The 14,547-nt window shown below is 46.8% G+C and overlaps 1 protein-coding gene across 3 annotated transcripts in view; it reads left to right on the top strand.

The window, feature by feature from the left end:
* The window catches only part of DOCK5 (dedicator of cytokinesis 5), a 304,075-nt gene that overhangs the window by 158,905 nt on the left and 130,623 nt on the right, over positions 1-14,547 (top strand). For all 3 annotated transcript variants that reach the window (XM_029604105.1, XM_029604106.1, XM_029604107.1), the window contains 2 exons: positions 11,913-12,093; positions 13,840-13,937. In XM_029604105.1, coding sequence (XP_029459965.1) covers positions 11,913-12,093; positions 13,840-13,937 — 279 coding nt within the window. The remainder of the gene's footprint in view (positions 1-11,912; positions 12,094-13,839; positions 13,938-14,547) is intronic.

Genomic DNA, 14,547 nt, shown 5'->3' with positions numbered 1-14,547 from the left:
ACAGGCCTTTGTACAGGTGCAATCTACTTCCTCGTTAGCCCCTGTCCGGATAGAACCCCAGCCATCCCACTCTTCTCCCATTCCTGTTGGCAGACCTCAAGGAATGCCCCGCCTGACCAAGGGTATTCATAGTGGGGACCCTGATGGCACAGACAAAGAGCAAGATCCCATGGAAGAAGGGGAAATTCTCCCAGGATTAGAACCGTATTGAACCATGTTGTGGTTCTTTCATAGAGATGATTTGCCTGCCTGGGTTTCCCAGACCATGAAAACACTGGGATTTCCTGGAGCAAAATCTATGATGGAACCAAAGAATCCCATTCTGATTTCCTTGCGTAAAGCCTCTTGCTACTTCCCAGTACTGAAAGCCATCCAGGAGTTGATTGTCCTGGAATGGGATGCCCAGAAGCAAGGGGGCTGGGCATTAGAAGCTCTATACCCACTGGATCCAACAATGAGAGAATGTTTGAGTTTCCCTAAAGTGGATGCATTGGACTGCGCTATCTCTAAGCAAACAACTATCCCAGTGGAGGGAGGAGCGGCCTTAAAGGATGCGCATGATAGATGGTTGGAGTCTATCCTTAAACAAGTCTTTGACACAGTAGCAATGACCTTACAGATTGCTTCTTATTGTGCCCTGGTAGCACATTTGTGCCTACTTCTCTCTCAGGAGGTAGATGACTCGGGGGTGAACCTCAGAGTGGCTGTGGAACCCACCACTGCCTTTTTAGCTGACGTGGGCTCGGATTTAGTCTGTACTTCAGCCAGAGGAGTGGCCTCAGTGGTAGCGGCCAGAAGACAGCTATGGCTGCAGAATTGGAGAGCCAACACAACCTCCAAGGCCAGCCTTACAAAGATGCCTTTTAAAGGATCACTCATTTTCGGAAACGATTTGGAAAAGCTGGCCAATAAATGGGGCGAATCTCCAGTCCCCTGGCTACCAGAAGATAAGAGTAAGCAGTTGGAGCACCCCTCGCCTATGAGGGGCTGGTCCAGGGGCTCTCAATGTTTTCACTCCTACAGAAATTCGACATTTCAGAGGTCTCGGCCCTTTGGAAGAACTCAATCCTTTCATTGTCGACAGCCCAAGAGAGGGGCAGATTCGGTTTCAGGATCATCCCAAACCTCCCAATGAAATTTTACTGACCTATCTTCAGAATGAGGAGATAGGGGGTCATCTGTCTCTCTTTTACCAAAGGTGGGTCGAGATCACTTCGGACAAGAGGGTACTGGAAGTCATACAAGAAGGATATGCGCTGGAAATTCGCAGTACTACTCGAGATGAATTCATTATGTCTCCTTACCACTCACAGAACAAAAATCAGGCAGTAGAGATTACTCTTTTAAGGCTCCTCAGGATAAGGGTTGTAATGCCAGTACCTATGCCTCAGAAAATACGGGGCGATATTCCATCTATTTCATTGTACCCAAGAAGGAAAGTTCCTTTTGCCCCATCCTGGACCTCAAGAGTGTCAACCGTCTCCTACAGTGAGTCGTTTCTGCATGGAAATCTTATGCTCCGTGATAATGGCCATATAACCAGGAGAGTTCCTAAACTCCTTGGACCTATCCGAGGCCTACCTACATATTCCAATCCATCATGAACACCAACACTTCCTACACATTGCTGTTTTGGGTTGCCATTATCTGTTCTGGGTACTACCCTTTGGCCTAGCCACTGCCCCAAGAACATTTTCCAAGATTATGGTGGTCATGGTGACAGCATTGAGAAGGGAAGGAATCCTGGTATACCCGTACTTGGATGACTGGTTGATCCGGGCCAAGTCCGTGAAAGAAAGTCTCCGGGTGACCAACAGGGTGATCTACTTCTTCAGGAACTCGGTTGGGTAGTAAACCTGGACAAGAGCAGTCTTAAGCCTTCCCAATCGTTGGAATATCTGGAGTCCGATTCAACACCAGGCAGGGCAAGGTCTTCCTCTCAATACAGAGGTTGATGTCCCAGGTGCGGCACTTGATGAACACAATACACCTGATGGTGTGGAGCTCTCTCCAAGTTCTCGGTTTGATGGTGGCAACCTGCAGTCTCAAGATTATTCGATTCAGCTCCACTTACCATTGGGTGTCTGCTCTCACCTTAAGTGTGGATGCAGGAGGCTCAACTGAGCAGGGGTGTGTCCCTGTCCTCCCCGAACTGGCTGGTTCATACAAAGGATGAATCTCCGGGGCTGGGGAGCTCACTGTCAGGAACACAGGGCCCAGGGACGTTGGACAGAGGAAGAGGCCCTCTGGAACATCAATTGCCTGAAAGTCCTGGCAGTGAGTCTGGCATGCTTGCAATTCATCTAAGACTCCAGAGTCAAGCGGTCCGCATAATGTTGGACAATGCCACAACAGTAGCCTACATCAACCACCAGGGAGGAACCAAGAGCCAGCAGGTGTCTTAGGAGATAGACCTCCTTATGGAAGGGGCGGAAATACAACCACAGACGATCTCAGCCTCACACAATGCAGGAAAAAGCAATGTCAGAGCAGACTTTTTAAGCAGGGAGAGTCTGGATCCAAGAGTGTGGGTGTTGTTGGCCAAAGCCTTTCAACTGATAGTAGATCACTGGGGCCTCCCATCCATCGACCTGCAGGCCGCATCTCACAATGTGAAGGTTCCCTGACTTCAGTCGCAGAAGAGATCCATGGTCCCTGGGGATCAGTGTTCTCGTTCAGACCTGGCTGGAAGAAGAGTTGCTATACGCCTTCCCTCCATGGCACCTGCTGGGCTGGATCATTCGCAGAAACGAACACCATAGGGGATTAGTCCTACTAGTAGCTCCAGATTGGCCCAGGGGTCCGTGGTATGCGGACATGCAGAGACTCCTGGTGGAGACCTCCCTGTGCCTCCCAACGCACAGGGACCTGCTACAGCAGGGACCAGTCCTTCATGAAGATTCGATTTGATTCTGTCCTTCAGTCTGGCCCTTGAGAGGGCTTGCCTGATGAAATGAGGATATTCTGCGGCAGTAATGGCCACCTTACTCCGCGTTCAGAAATTCTCTATTTCCCTAGCGTATGAGCGGGTCTGGAGAGTATTAGAGGCCTGGTTCAGGAATACAGTGCCCCCCTCAGGCGGTCAAAATCCCACTTATTCTGGAATTTTTGCAGGACGGCTTGAATAAAGGATTGGCCCTTAATTCCTTGAAAGTGCTCTCTCCTGTTTCAGGGGCAAGATGAACAGAACCTCCCTCTCGGCTCAACCGGACTTGGCCCATTTTCTGAAAGGGGTGAAGCACCTTTGTCCACCCCTATGGTGTCCGGTTCCCTTGTGGAATCTTAATCTAGTATTGGAATTTTTGGCAGGGCCATCCTTTTGGCCATTGCATGGTCTTTCCTTGCATTTATTAACCTTAAAATTGGTGTTCCTAGTGGCCATATGCTCAGCATGTTGCATCTCTGAACTGCAGATAATGTCGTGTTGGGAACCATTCCTCCAGATGACTCCAGGAGTATTACAGCTTCGTACCGTTCCATCCTTCTTGGTCAAGGTAGTCTTAGAGTTTCATTTGAATCAGTCCATTTCGTTGCCTTCCCTAGATACGAACAGGGATCAGAGAAATACTGCCTCCTCTGTCATTTAAATGTCGATAGACTTCTGGTGCAGTATCTGGAAGTTTCAAAACAGGTCTGAAAGACGGACCGCCAGTTTGTCCTTCAAGTTGGAAGAAAGCCTGGTGAACCAGCTTCGCGGACTACTTTAGCTCGCTGGATTAAGGAGGTGGTCACAGGAGCCTATGTGGAGGCAAGAAAGCCATTACCTTTTCAGGTTAAAGCTCATTCCACCAGGGCTCAGGCAGTCTCATGGGCGGAAGCTAGACTGCTGTCCCCGTCGATATCTTTTGAGTGGCAACGTGGTCCTCCTTGCACACCTTTTCCAGATTCTATCGCCTGGATGTTCAGGCCTGAGAAGATGCAGCCTTTGCAAGGGCAGTGCTAACGAGACCGCAGGCAGTCTCCCACCCTTATGGAGAGTAGCTTTTGAACATCCCATTGTCCTGAGTCCATCTGGCTACACACTAGGAAATGGAGAAATTACTTACCTGATAATTTTGTTTTCCTTAGTGTGGACAGCTGAACTCAGCATCCCACCCTCGGCTGCCCAAGAACGGTGCCAACAGTAGTAAATCACCTGGACTGGATGGAATACACCCCAGGGTTCTGAAGGAACTAAAAAATGAAATTTCAGACCTATTAGTAAAATTTTTAACCTATCATTAAAATCATCCATTGTAGTCTGGAGGATAGCTAATGTAACCCCAATATTTAAAAAGGGCTCCAGGGGTGATCTGGGAAACTACAGACCAGTTAGCCTGACTTCAGTGCCAAGAAAAATAGTTGAAAGTGTTCTAAATATCAAAATCACAGAACATATAGAAAGAATTGGTTTAATGGAACAACATCAGCATGGCTTTACCCAAGGCAAGTCTTGCCTCACAAATCTGCTTCACTTTTTTGAAGGAGTTAATAAACATGTAGATAAAGGCGAACCGGTAGATGTAGTATATTTGGATTTTCAGAAGGTGTTTGACAAAGTTCCTCATGAGAGGCTTTTAGGAAAAGTAAAAAGTCATGGGATAGGTGGCGATGTCCTTTCGTGGATCACAAACTGGCTAAAAGACAGGAAACAAAGAGTAGGATTAAATGGACAATTTTCTCAGTGGAAGGGAATGGGCAGTGGAGTGCCTCAGGGATCTGTATTGGGACCCGTACTTTTCAATATATATATAAATGATCTGGAAAGAAATATGACAAGTGAGGTAATCAGATTTGAAGATGATACAAAATTGTTCAGAGTAGTTAAATCACAAGCAGATTGTTATAAATTGCAGGAAGATCTTCTGAGACTGGAAAATTGGGCATCCAAATGGCTGATGAAATTTAATGTGGATAAGTGCAAGGTGATGCATATAGGGAAAAATAACCCATGCTATAGTTACACAATGTTAGGTTCCATATTAGGAGCTACCACCCAAGAAAGAGATCTAGGCATCATAGTGGATAACACATTGAAATCATTGGTTCAGTGTGCTGCGGCAGTCAAAAAAGCAAACAGAATGTTGGGAATTATTAGAAAGGGAATGGTGAATAAAACAGAAAATGTCATAATGCCTCATCGCTCCATGGTGAGTCCGCACCTTGAATGCTGTGTACAATTCTGGTCGCCGCATCTCAAAAAAGATATAGTTGCGATGGAGAAGGTACAGAGAAGGGCGACCAAAATGATAAAGGGAATGGAACAACTCCCCTATGAGGAAAGGCTGAAGAGATTAGGGCTGTTCAGCTTGGAGAAGAGACGACTGAGGGGGGATATGATAGAGGTGTTTAAAATCAAGAGAGGTCCAGAATGGGTTAATGTGAATCAGTTATTTACTCTTTCAGATAATAGAAAGAGTAGGGGGCACTCCTTGAAGTTAGCATGTGGCACATTTAAGACTAATCGGAGAAAGTTCTTTTTCACTCAATGCACAATTAAGCTGTGGAATTTGTTGCCAGAGGATGTGGTTAGTTCAGTTAGTATAGCTGTGTTTTAAAAAGGATTGGATAAGTTCTTGGAGGAGAAGTGCATTACTTGCTATTAATTAAGTTGACTTAGAAAATAGCTACTGCTATTACTAGCAACGGTAACATGGAATATACTTAGTTTTTGGGTGCTTGCCAGGTTCTTATGGCCTGGATTGGCCACTGTTGGAAACAGGATCCTGGGCTTGATGGACCCTTGGTCTGACCCAGTATGGCATGTTCTTAAAGATTTGCCCGTAGAGTGGATATCGATTCCAAGAGATTACAGGTAAGCCGTCATCCAGTCCCTAGATCAGGGCATCTATAATTTTACTGAGATTCAGTATTTGTTTGGCTGAGTACAGTTATGGTTATCTGTTTCTAAGCAAGTTTTTTTTTATAGTATGTCCACAGTGACTTTTGAAGAGATTACTGAAGGGCTGAGGTCACTGCAGGAGTGTATCTAGTGTGACGTCAGCTTTGAACCCTGACTGTCTTCATCTGCTGGTAGGTGAGCATACCCCTTTGGTCCAGAGTCCATTTGTCTACACTAAGGAAAACAAAATTATCAGGTAAGTAATTTCTTCATTTGACAATATAAATACATTTACTAAAAATTTAGGGCTTTATGTAGCTACCTTTGCAGCCCAAGGGAATTTAAACAGTTATCCTTGCTGTTACCATAATCCCAGAAATGAGGAGCAGTCTGACATGTTACTCAAGATCTAAGGGTTGGTGTATCCTCTCAGGGCAAATTGGAGAAGATCTTTAGGCTGGAGATGGGATGTCATGAAAGATAGTCCAATGATAATGCTTATTTAATAAAAAAAAGTTTCTTATTTTGAGTGAATGAGTCTAGTTGACTTTCTAAATTTTATTTATTTATTTATTTATTTCAACTTTTTATATACCGGCATTCGAGACAGCAGTCACATCATGCTGGTTCACATAAAACAGGGGTGCATAGTAAACATAACTATAACAATGGTGCTGAAAAGGCAGTTACATATAACAGGGTGATAAGAACTTGGCTGAGAAGGAAGAGAAAGGACAGGATTAATTCACACAGGTAAACGATAGAAGATATGGTTAATCAAGATATGGTTAATCAAGGTGTAGTTGGAGATTAGTTGACCATGTTGGTGTCTGGGAAAGCTTGTATGAATATCCAGGTCTTTAGTCTTTTTTTGAAGGTTGAGATGCATGGTTCTGTTCTGAGATTTGAGGGGATGGAGTTCCATAACGGTGGAATGGCTGTAGAGAAAGCCCGGTCTCTTAGTGTGCAGTGTCTGGTAGATTTGGACGGTGGTACCTGTAGCGATCCTTTGTATGCATCTCTTGTCGGTCTTGACGAATTGTGTAGTCGGAGAGGGATCTGTATGTCAATGGGAGCCAGTTGGTGGATGATTTTGTATGTGGTAAGAATGGCCTTGTATATTATTCTAAAGTGTATAGGTAGCCAATGGAGGCTCTTTAGAATTGGGGTTATGTGGTCCCTTCTCCTGGTATTTGTCAGAATTCGTGCAGCTGCATTTTGCACCATCTGAAGCGGTTTGGTGTATGAAGCGGGAAGGCCGAGTAGGATGGTGTTACAATAGTCTAATTTTGAAAAGATGATTGCTTGTAGAATAGTTCTGAAATCTTGGGCATGGAAAAGAGGTCTAATTCTTTTCAGGACTTGTAGTTGGTAGAAACAGTCTTTGGTGGTTTTGTTAATGGTGGCTTTGAAATTCAGGCGATTATCAATTAGGACTCCTAGGTCTCTCACTTGTGTGATTGTTGGCGTGGCTTGTTGTGCAGAGGTGATGGTGCTATTTTCTGAGGCGATGAGCAGGAGTTCAGTTTTGCCGGAATTTAATACCAGGTTTAGGCTGGTGAGGAGGAGTTTAATTTTTTGAAGGCATGTGTCCCAGTAAGCCAGAGTTTTAGCGACGGAATCCTTGATGGGTATCAGGACCTGTATATCGTCCGCGTAAAGGAAGTGTTTGAGGTTGAGGTCGGTGAGAAGTTGGCATAACGGTATAAGGTAAATGTTAAATAAAGTAGGAGACAGGGAGGACCCCTGTGGGACTCCTACTGATGACGGATGTTGAGAGGATTCTTTGTTCTGTATCTTGACCTTGTATCCTCTATTGCTGAGAAATGATATGAACCAAGATAGTGCTGTGCCTGAGATACCTATGGAGGCTAACTGGTTAATGAGTAAGGAATGATTGACGGTGTCAAAGGCTGAAGAAAGGTCCAGTAGGATCAGTAAGAAGGCTTGACCTTTGTCGAGGCCCAGGATGAGGTGATCTGTTAAGGAAATGAGGAGGGACTCCATGCTTAGTGTTTTGCGGAAACCGTATTGTGATGGGAATAGGAGGTTGTTTTCTTCAATGTAGTTTGAGAGTCGGGTGTTCACCAATTTCTCCATAATCTTAGCTATGAAGGGGAGGTTGGCGATTGGTCGGTAGTTGTTTGGGTCATTAGGATCTAGATTAGGTTTCTTGAGTAATGGTTTGAGAGAGGCCAATTTTAGGTCATCTGGGTAAGATCCTTGTGTTATAGAGCAATTTATGATGTCTGACAGGGATTTGGAGATGGAGTCAGGAATTGATAGAAGTAATTTCGAGGGGATGTGGTCCGAAGGGTGAGAAGATGGTTTCATTTTCCGTAGAATACCTTGGATCTCAATGGAAGAAGTGAGTTCCAGTTCTTCTAAGCGGGTATTTTTGAAGGTGGTCTGAGGAGGTGTTGAAGTAGATACGGTGTTGGGGGGCAGCTGAGTTAGAAGTTTGCTGATTTTGTTATTGAAAAATAGCGCTAGTTCTTCCGCTTTAGATTTTGCTTGGTTGAGGGCGATTTCTGATGGGTTTATTTGAGTGAGGTTAGAGACGTAGCTAAAGAGGGCTTTAGCGTCGAAGATTAGGTGGTGGATCTTGGATGCGTAGTAGTTCCTCTTGGATCTTAATGTATTCGATTTGTATTGGAGAAGAGTCGATTTATAAGTAGATAGAGTGATGGTACATGGGTTTTTACGCCATTTAGCCTCATTTTGTCTTAGCAATAGTTTAAGCTTTCTTAGCTCTAGGGTAAACCATGGTTGTCTTTTGGACGAGTTGGGGTGAGGTTTTTTTGTAGTAAGGGGGCATAGCTTGTTGGCTATTGATTCCGTGATGTTGTTCCAAGATCGAAGCGCTGAGTTCGGATTGGTAAAGTCTACTTGGGTGAGATGTGATAATAAGTGATTGCTAAGATCTTCTGTGGTGCATGTTTTCCTGTAAGTGAAGCAATGTGAGGGTATGCGAGATGGACTGGTATCTTTTATTGAGAATGAGGAAGTTATGAGGGAGTGATCTGACCATGGTACCTTCGTGCAGGAGGGGTGCTGGACCGGTTTGATTGCTGTATTGACGAAGATAAGGTCTAACGTGTGTCCGGCTTTGTGTGTGGGTTTGTTAACTAGTTGAGTGAAACCTAAAGCGGAGTATGCTGTGAGTAAGGCTTCGCAGTTGGGTGATAATGTGGAGTTGTCGACGTGCAGGTTGAAGTCACCTAATATTATCGCTGGGGCATCTAGATTGATAAGGGAAGTAGTTAGTTCAACCAGGGGAGATGCGTCTGTTTCCAGTAAACCTGGAGGAGCGTAGAGAAGTAAAATTTGGAGTTTGTCTGACGAGAAGAAGCCAAATTCGAGTTTCGAGTCGGTATTGGAGGAGTGTTGAGTGAATCTGTGGTCCTTTTTTGTAGCTAGGAGGATTCCTCCTCCTTTTTTTTTTCCATGACGTGGGATTGAGAAGAAGTTGTATGTCTCCGTGGGTAATTGGTTAATTATTGCAGTGTCTGAAGGTTTGAGCCATGTCTCAGTAATTGCGCATATGTCCGGTTTCACATCGATGAGATAGTCGTTTAGTATTACTGATTTCTTAGTTAGGGATTGTGCATTGAATAGTGTTAACGTAAATAGTGTGAGGCCTAGCAGTTGGGTAATGGGAGAGATCACGATTGGAGAGAGGGATTTAAGGTTATGGTAATGGGCTTGTCGAGTTGAATATCCTTTGGAAGGAGGACAGTGTGGGAGGATTGGGATTGGAAAGGATGGGGACATTCTTCTTAGTTTGCTGGAGTGGAAGCTGGAGTGGCTGGATTGGATGCTGGAAGCTGGAGTGGCTGGAGTGGATGCTGGAGTGGCTGGAGTGGATGCTGGATGCTGGAGTGGCTGGATTGGATGCTGGAGTGGCTGGAGTGGATGCTGGAGTGGCTGGAGTGGATGCTGGAAGCTGGAGTGGATGCTGGAAGCTGGAGTGGCTAGACTGGATGCTGGAGCGGCTGGACTGGATGCTGGAGTGGCTGGAGTGGATGCTGGATGCTGGAGTGGCTGGATTGGATGCTGGATGCTGGAGCGGCTGGACTGGATGCTGGAGTGGCTGGAGTGGATGCTGGAGTGGCTGGAGTGGATGCTGGATGCTGGAGTGGCTGGATTGGATGCTGGAGTGGCTGGATTGGATGCTGGATGCTGGAGGCTGGAGTGGATGCTGGAGTGGCTGGATTGGATGCTGGATGCTGGAGCGGCTGGACTGGATGCTGGAGTGGCTGGAGTGGATGCTGGAAGCTGGAGTGGCTGGAGTGGATGCTGGAGTGGCTGGATTGGATGCTGGGTGCTGGAGTGGCTGGAGTGGATGCTGGAGTGGCTGGAGTGGATGCTGGAAGCTGGAGTGGCTAGACTGGATGCTGGAGTGGCTGGAGTGGATGCTGGATGCTGGAGTGGATGCTGGAGTGGCTGGATTGGATACTGCGGTGGATATAATGAGTTTTATATTGGCATTAATGCAGGCAGAAAACTTCGTAGAGCTTCAGCACTTTTACTGTCTGTTATTATTGTATTGTTTAGGCTGTAGTCATAGGCTGTAGTCACTTTCGTGGGTATGGGTCTTCCAGCTGTAGTCACTTTCGTATGCTGACAACTTGCTGAGATGGCGCTGGCTGGGTGCAGGCTGGTACTTGCTAGGTGAGAGCTGGAAGAACGTGAGCAAGATGGACGCTGGAAGAGTTCTGGTGCGGTAATGTTGTGAGGCTGCTCGGGGAAGCGAGGATCGAAACGAAGGGGCGAAACAAAGGGGCAGGCCCCTTTGTCGCGCTCCTTCGGCGCGCGACGCTCGGCGCGCGGCGCCTAGCAGTGAGGTTTTAAATCCCTGCCGGGCTCTCTCCGGTTGGTTGCCGGTCTGAGTTGGGGGCGGGCCTTATCGCGTTTCCCTTTTTTTTCTTTTTTTCTGTTTTGGAGTTTTTCTTGCGTTCGCCGGATTGGGCCTCGGCGATCGCGGCTGGCGGCTGGCGTCGGGGTCCCCCGGGTGGGGAGGCCGAACACTGACCTGACCTTCCCCCGGTGGGGCTCCGGCGCCGGTCGCGCAGGTCTTCGGTCGCCGCGTGGAGAAGGAGGAAGCGGCGCCTAGCAGGGAGGTTTTAAATCCCTGCCGGGCTCTCTCCGGTTGGTTGCCGGTCTGAGTTGGGGGCGGGCCTTATCGCGTTTCCCTTTTTTTTCTTTTTTTCTGTTTTGGAGTTTTTCTTGCGTTCGCCGGATTGGGCCTCGGCGATCGCGGCTGGCGGCTGGCGTCGGGGTCCCCCGGGTGGGGAGGCCGAACACTGACCTGACCTTCCCCCGGTGGGGCTCCGGCGCCGGTCGCGCAGGTCTTCGGTCGCCGCGTGGAGAAGGAGGAAGCGGCGCCTAGCAGGGAGGTTTTAAATCCCTGCCGGGCTCTCTCCGGTTGGTTGCCGGTCTGAGTTGGGGGCGGGCCTTATCGCGTTTCCCTTTTTTTTCTTTTTTTCTGTTTTGGAGTTTTTCTTGCGTTCGCCGGATTGGGCCTCGGCGATCGCGGCTGGCGGCTGGCGTCGGGGTCCCCCGGGTGGGGAGGCCGAACACTGACCTGACCTTCCCCCGGTGGGGCTCCGGCGCCGGTCGCGCAGGTCTTCGGTCGCCGCGTGGAGAAGGAGGAAGCGGCGCCTAGCAGGGAGGTTTTAAATCCCTGCCGGGCTCTCTCCGGTTGGTTGCCGGTCTGAGTTGGGGGCGGGCCTTATCGCGTTTCCCTTTTTTTTCTTTTTAAATTTTTTTTTTTTTAAATTCTTTTTAAATTTTTTTCTTTTTAAATTCATTTAACCTGCATTTTGGATTGTTTTGTTAGCATCCAATAGCATATGATACACCATAAACTGAATTGCCAAATATGTAGCTCAAGGTATACCCTACCAGGAGAGGGTGTTAATGTCAGTAATGTAGTGTATTCTCTCTTGATTTATATTTCTGTGTTCCAGTTTCACTCACTAAAATGCACTAAATTCTAGGCACAACTGAAGAGCTGAAGTTTTGTATACTTGATTAAATTAGCCAGGCCATGTAATTAATTCCTTGAACTTGCTTATTTGACTAACAGGGCGATAATAAGAAAACAGAAGATGTTAAATTATACCTAAATTTTCCTGCTTCAAAGGAAGACTTAGAAGGGAAGGACAGCCATCCTGCCAGAAACTTACATCACTTGACCAACATTACCTCTACTAAAGACAGTTTTCAGATTGCAACTCTCATCTGCTCTACAAAGCTGACACAGAATGGTAGGTGGATCAAACCTGCAACACACGAGTATGGCCTGTGCATAGAGTTCCACCACCATTTCACTGGCTAAACCTTTTTGCATATAGAGCAAACAGTTTAAAAAAGCCCACTTCCGCAGATAAAGTACTGTTTTACTTACAGAAATGAATTTGAAAATGGCTCTCTATAGGGCTAATTTCATAATGGGCCACATACATTTGTGGGCCATTACATGGATAGGTTATACCAGTTTTCAGAGCAAACCACACACATAGGTTTTCTCTGAAAATTACCCTGGCAAAGCCACCTGCATTCAGGCGCCAAGAAAATGTGCGCATATAGATGGCAACTTTCACATTGGCGAGCGGGCACATACTTGTGTGCATATGTCGGTCCACGCCCAGGGATGTAACATATGCGCGCATGTTATAAAATAGCCTGTCTGAGCGCGAGGTTGTGCCAAATTTTAAATGAGTGTGTGCATGTGTGCGCAAATCCCACTTCTACCGCGTAAATCAGGATTTTAAATAGAACGTACGCTGACGCTATTCCTAGTTTTACCAGTACGTCTCCAGTTGTCCCAGTTAAGAGATAGGACCTCCAAACTTCCCCCTAGTTTAACAACCTTTACTCCCCTTAGTTACCTCCGACCCTTAAAACCCCGCAGATCTGTCTAGTTTTCTTTATTTTTTAAGTTACATGTCATCCATAGCAGAAGTAAACTTACACTGCAAGGGACCTCAGCGGTATTTATGTGCACATCTCAGCTTCACGCCCATGCTCCGCCCATGTTCCGCCCATGCTCCGCCCAGATCACACCCACTCCCACCCCTTTTTGAAAACTTTCGAGATGTGCATGCTGGTGCATGCGAGCCTGGCTCATTCATGCATCCCCTAATTCATGCACATGCCGGACTTTTAAAATTCACCTCATGTTTTTTTGAAATTGAAGGGGTTCATTTTCAAAAGCACATGGGTACATAAATGGTCTTTTTGAAAATTACCCCAGAGGCTGTGCACGTAAAAGTACGCGTAGAAGTGACTGCGCGTGTGCGTTTATGCACACTTGAAAGAGGAATTCCCGGGGGGTGGGGCAGAGTTTGGGTGGGAAAACCATTTCCGTGTATGCTTCTGATTTTCGTAAATGTCCGCGCGCACATTTCCACCTTCTCCTAAGCAGGCGTACTTGTGTGCGTGTAATGCCAAACAGGGATGCGTGCGTACCCGCAAGTGTTCCAAACAGACGTAGACGGGTAAGCTCACTTTGAAAAATTAAGGCGGAAGTCCACGTGCACTTTCAAGATGCGGGTTTCAGCTTTAATGTGACCCACAAAAGGTGTGTGCGTGAATGAAAATCCCGCTCAGACTCTGTCCATCCGTCCCCCCGAACACCTCTTCTGACAGCAAGCACAGGGCGCACGCACAGCTCTCACCTGCACACCGTTACCTGCATTTCGACTGGATACTGTTACGAAAAGAGAGTCATTTTTAAAGCCAATTCCATAGTTATCTAGATCGCTTTAGGACTGCTCCACGGCGCTACTGGATTTATCCGGATAAGTTAGCCAGATAACGCTGAACATCGTCATTATCCTTGAGGAGTCAGTCCCACCCCAGAACACCCTCGGCGTTTTATTCAGATAAAAACTTTGCTGGATAAGTCAGTGACAGTGAATGCGGCAGGAAATGTAAAATCCGTAGTTTATCCAGCTAAGCCCTGAATTTAGCCAGCCTTATCAGTGTTTTATTGGTGTTGTCATTCACAGTTGACCTGCTTGGGTTGTTAAACTGGCGTTCCAACTCCCAGAATATTGCACATAACCTAAGGAAGCTAATGGAGGTGGAAGGAGGAGAGATTGTAAAGGTAAATAATGTGTTTTGTACAATGATAAGACCACACACCCCTAAAAATACATTCCCTTGTTTTATTTATATATACATACACACATACCTTGATAGCCCTCAATTCTATAACCCCCCCCCCCCCCCCCACACACACACACACACATCCTATCTCACCCCATTAAACCAGAATCTCGGTACACCCCCCAATCCTCTTCTCTCCAGTCCTTACTGCTCCTAGAAAGCCTTATTGACAAAAGCTGGGCACCCTCAACCTAAATGATCCTGCTCCCTCCCATAAAGCCACGCAGTTCCTATCCTCTCCACTCCTCCTCCGCCCCTCAAATTCTCGTCAGATGTAAAAAGCCAAGGTAAACAAACTGGCTTTTTACCAACCTGCTACGTTTTTGAAGAATCACAAATTTCACACAGAACGCTCTCCCACCGCCCTGGTGCAACAGCTGAAAAAAAATGGTGGTACCTCACGGAAAGCCGAGCCAGTCCCGTGGAAGAAGCAGGCAGCAGCAGCTGGGACGAGGAACTTAACACCCGTGAAGGCAGGGGCCAGAATAAAGCATCTCTCAGCTGCTGTGGCCCTAACCCCTTGCAAACACTTATTTAGGGGGTCTGTT

Source organism: Rhinatrema bivittatum, chromosome 5 (assembly GCF_901001135.1).
Source record: "Rhinatrema bivittatum chromosome 5, aRhiBiv1.1, whole genome shotgun sequence".
Classification (NCBI taxonomy): Eukaryota; Metazoa; Chordata; class Amphibia; order Gymnophiona; family Rhinatrematidae; genus Rhinatrema; species Rhinatrema bivittatum.
Note: the sequence above shows the minus strand (reverse complement) of the source record. Positions and strands in the feature narration are given on the sequence as shown.